This window comes from Austrofundulus limnaeus, unplaced genomic scaffold (assembly GCF_001266775.1).
Source record: "Austrofundulus limnaeus strain Quisiro unplaced genomic scaffold, Austrofundulus_limnaeus-1.0 Scaffold707, whole genome shotgun sequence".
NCBI classification, from domain to species: domain Eukaryota; kingdom Metazoa; phylum Chordata; class Actinopteri; order Cyprinodontiformes; family Rivulidae; genus Austrofundulus; species Austrofundulus limnaeus.
This window is the reverse complement of record NW_013953109.1, coordinates 142,096-146,513: the sequence shown is the minus strand read 5'-3', so window position 1 is coordinate 146,513 and position 4,418 is coordinate 142,096. Positions and strand designations below refer to the sequence as shown.

Genomic DNA, 4,418 nt, shown 5'->3' with positions numbered 1-4,418 from the left:
CTTTAGAATATCAATACAATATTGGGAAATGAAATATCGCGATATTTCAGTGTATCGATATTTTCTTACACCCCTAATACAGGATCAGAATAATATATATTATACTTCTCATCCAACCACAATTAAATTCACTCTATCCAGGAGGATAATATTTTTAACAACAAGCTGTAATGAAATAAGAGYAACGACTTTCTACTTCTTACCTTTTTAAAAAATGTAATGAGTAGAAAGTACAGATAACTGTAAAAATTTAAGAAGTAGAAGTAAAAGTTAGGCTGAAAAATAATTACTCAAGTAAAGTACAGATACCCAAAAATTCTACTTAAGTACAGTAAAGAAGTATTTGTTCTTAGTTACTTTACAACTCTGTACACAACTTATTTTTTTAGTATTTGTATTTAAAGTGCCTGTGTTGTCAAATTTTTGTACTACATATGAATGCATTTTTGGAAAAATTACATTGAAAAAATAATGCAAAAGAAATAAATTTCACGTCACTGAGATGAACAGTTGTTGAGATATTTGCATGTGAGGTAACAGGAAGTGATGTCAAAGGGGAATGTCAGCATGTAAACAGAGCGTTGTTACAACAGCCAACAACACAGACTAGAGAAGAATCTGATGATTCTTTAAGTTATTTTAAATCACTGTCAGAGAGATGAAGAACAGTGAGAGTTCAAAAAATATTGATTCGATAAACAAAGACAGAGAGTTCCCCTTTGATGTCACTTCCTGTTTCACTTTGAATGAGCCAATTTCAAAGGAAAATATACCAGTTATGTTACAAAATGGGTAAAATCGTGTGTATTATGCAAAGTTTCTTAAATATAAATGTTTTCTATGTCTTTTTGTATTTGAAGAATATGCATGTCACAGGCACTTTATTTCAATTGTAATTATTCCCATAATATTATAAACAATTATTGATGCTTTATTGTTTATTTTACATTTTATTTCATTATTAAGAAATAGAACAACTGCACCACCTCTTTTATTGTTTCTGTTGATATGAAAAAGTCCATACCTCAGTGTGAACATTATTTATATTTTCATCATCGAGCCACGTCTCAGTCACCTTTTAGGTTAACAGAAAATCATGATATTAATCGAGATCGGACGATATGAAAAAATTAATCGTGATCATTTTTTCTGCCATATGGCCCAGCCCTAACCTTTTACTTTAAATACATTTGCATTTATACTTCTACTATTAAAATGAATAATAGAGAATCCTCCATTTGTCATATTAATATCATTAAATTTCTCTTCATTGTAATGACATTATTTTGTTTAATATCTAACACTCAAAGAGCACCCCCCACAGCTACACAATCAAACACTGTCTCCAAGTTGAACCCAGAGAGACTCACACAAAGACAGAGTGAAATTAGGAGGTTTACTGACATGAATGACAGAGTTTGGCGCTTGGACCCCRGCAGAGGACGTGAGCGCTGTGAGAAAATATAAACTCAGATGAGCTGCAGGAGTTTTTCTTCCTGAGAAATGTCCTGAGTATCATTTCTCCACAGCCCAGTGGTGTGTTTTGCTTTTTGTCCACCAGGGGGCAGCACAACCTGATGTAGAAACCCCATCTAAACTGTGTTTCTGTCCTCAGCTGCAGCAGGGCCTTCAGACCCAGCAGAACGAGATTTCCAGAGAAACAAGTCTGAAGGAGAAACTGGAGAAGGAGGTGAAGCAGCTGCACACTGACATGGAGGCCAGGACGTCTGAGATCAAAACTCAGAAGCAACAAGTCCAGAAGGCCAACGAGGAGCAGCACAAACAGGAGCAGAAAGTCAAAGAGCTGAAGGTAATCCTATCTGACATGAATATATTGTTAAAATGACATGTCTGACATCATCTCACAATAAACTTTACCGTTATACATCACTATTTCCAGATTTATTTCAGTTTAAAAGCTCAAAAATGTACCTTTCTTTAAAGACACAAGTATACACAAAGATTACTACACAGTAGTTGAACATTTTGGGACAGCCCAGATGTTTCAGGCTTTTTAAACTTCTGATAGGTTAGCTGACAAAAAATAAATATAAATCAGGAAAAAAATTAAATACCTCTGTACCGGGAAGAGAAATATTGTCCACAAGTCTGTCTCATCCATAAAATCTATTTCCATCTGTTGGAAGAAGAAACTTTTATCTGTTCAGGGAATTATATGAAGGTCTGAAGCAGGTGTTCTCAAACATTTTGGGTCTGGGGACCCCTTACAAGGATGAAAATGTTCCAGGCAGCCCCTCATAAACCCCATGCTGTTTTAAAAGTAATTTACTGGCATTTTAACCACTGAGTTCCAGGGGAATAGTATTTTTTGTTTGGTTTAGTGCAGGGCTATTCAACTGGCGGCCCGCAGGCCACATCCGGCCCACGAGTGACCAAAGTTCGGCCCGCCAACTGGTTCATTCATCTTTTAAGCCCAAACCCCTGGTTTTCTACTTTAATTACTCTAAGTTATTTTAGTTTAACATAGACATGTTTGGTATCTACAGAAGCATCTAAATCTTGGCTACAAGCTGGTAAAAAACATTTCTATAAACACTCAAGACAGTTAAAACTACAAGCAGTTAAAGATAAAATCATGAAAGTGAAAATAAAATTGGTTTAAAAATTTGGCAAGTCAGAGATGTCAAAATATTATTTATGCCAAATAGGAGGTAAAATGTGTTCTTTTTGTTCTTGATAATGTGTAATTATCACTACTTTTATAGGGTTCTGTAAGTTGTATTCATGATTAAATGCAGCAAAATAAACTAATTAAACGGTAACAGATCTTTGTAGTACTTGGTTTATTGACATAATAACTTTAATTGTTGGATGTTCGGCCCCTCACCTGTTGACCGGCAGTAACTGTGGCCCCCGGAGCGATTTAGTTGAATAGCCCTGGTTTAATGTGTTTGTTTTATCAGTGTTTTGTTCCCCACATGCATGTATTTTAAATAAAAACCAAATTAACAATTTATTGAAATTTTTTGAGGAACCCCAAGATACAGCTCGCGGACCGCTGGGGGTCCTGGGACCCCAGTTTGAGAACCTCTGGTCTAAATAACATGGAACGTCCCGCATCAAACCACTCAGGTAGTAGTGGTGTTTGGTTTGTTTTCCTGAGAGTTTCCTTTAGTTTTGGTGTAAAACATGGATATCAACCATAAAAACAAAAGATGCTGTTCTGGACCAACATTGACTGAACAGCCACTCAACAAGGAAGCAGACATCATTCCATGTGCACCAGAAACGGTCAGGTCTGTAAACACACACATCCTGTGAGCTGGTGACACTAAAACTCAACTGTTTGGCCATAAAAACCATTGTTACATTTGGAGGGAAAATGATGAATGTGTGAAACTGAGAACACCATTCTAACTGTGAGGTACGGTGGTGGCAGCATCATGGTGTGGGGGTGATTTGCTGTAGGAGAGACTGGTGAACCTCACAGGACAGATGGAATGATGCAGAAAGAACTTTACATGAATATACACAGGAAGTTGAAGCTTGGACACAAATGGGTCGTCCCAACTGAGAAACCTTGGAGAGAAACCCAAAACATTCAACTCAAATACAGTTCAAGACAACACTACCAAATTCTAAGAAAATGTGTGTACACATGTGACTTTGAAGAACATAATAAATGGTCATTAAACAATTATTTCTCATTATTCAGAAATTAATCACATTAAAATATTTTGGAGATTCCCAACTGAACTAACAAGAAAGTTTTACTTTGATTTGATGTCAGACAGTGAGAAAAWGCCTTTTTATACTGTAAATACAAACATCTGCTTTAAATAAGTGAACTGTTGTTGATAGTTCTGAATTTATTGAGAAAAATACAAACCCAGTCTGTTTATCTGTAATCATTCAGAGTGAGTAATGTGTCTTTGTGTGCTTTTGGATGATTAAACCTGGCCTGTCAATCCTCAGATCCTTTATGAGCGATCCATCAAGGAACTGGAGCAGATCCAGGCAAAAAACTCCAAACTGCAGCAGGAGTGTGAGCACCTGGCCCTGGCCAAAGAAAACCTCTCTGTGGAAAACCAACAGCTTACCAACCAGCTCAAAGTACTTCTATTTTACCTACACTTATATTTTACTCTTTGGACATTTTTACTGCCGTTGAAAATGAAAACAAGAGAAAATAATTTTGTTGCACTGTGTATTAGATCCACTCAGAGAAAAATGGCAGGATTTTTGAAAGAAAGAATAAAATATAAAGAAAAGGTGGCAGAAATTTTTTACAGAAACAAATGTAAATTTTATTGACAGAATAATATTAATATGTTGAAAAAAATGTTTCAAGACAAGTTTTAGGGAATGTCCTGATGCATCTCAGTAATCCAGGTAAAAAATCAAAAAGAAAAAAATTGTATAGGTCTTCTGGACGGGTTCTTCTCTAATGAAACGTT

The 4,418-nt window shown here is 35.8% G+C and overlaps 1 protein-coding gene across 1 annotated transcript in view; it reads left to right on the top strand.

Moving 5' to 3' along the window:
* The window catches only part of cfap58 (cilia and flagella associated protein 58), a 30,893-nt gene that overhangs the window by 6,698 nt on the left and 19,777 nt on the right, over nt 1-4,418 (top strand). Inside the window, exons 4-5 of the mRNA XM_014027994.1 lie at nt 1,616-1,810; nt 3,937-4,074. Coding sequence (XP_013883448.1) covers nt 1,616-1,810; nt 3,937-4,074 — 333 coding nt within the window. The remainder of the gene's footprint in view (nt 1-1,615; nt 1,811-3,936; nt 4,075-4,418) is intronic.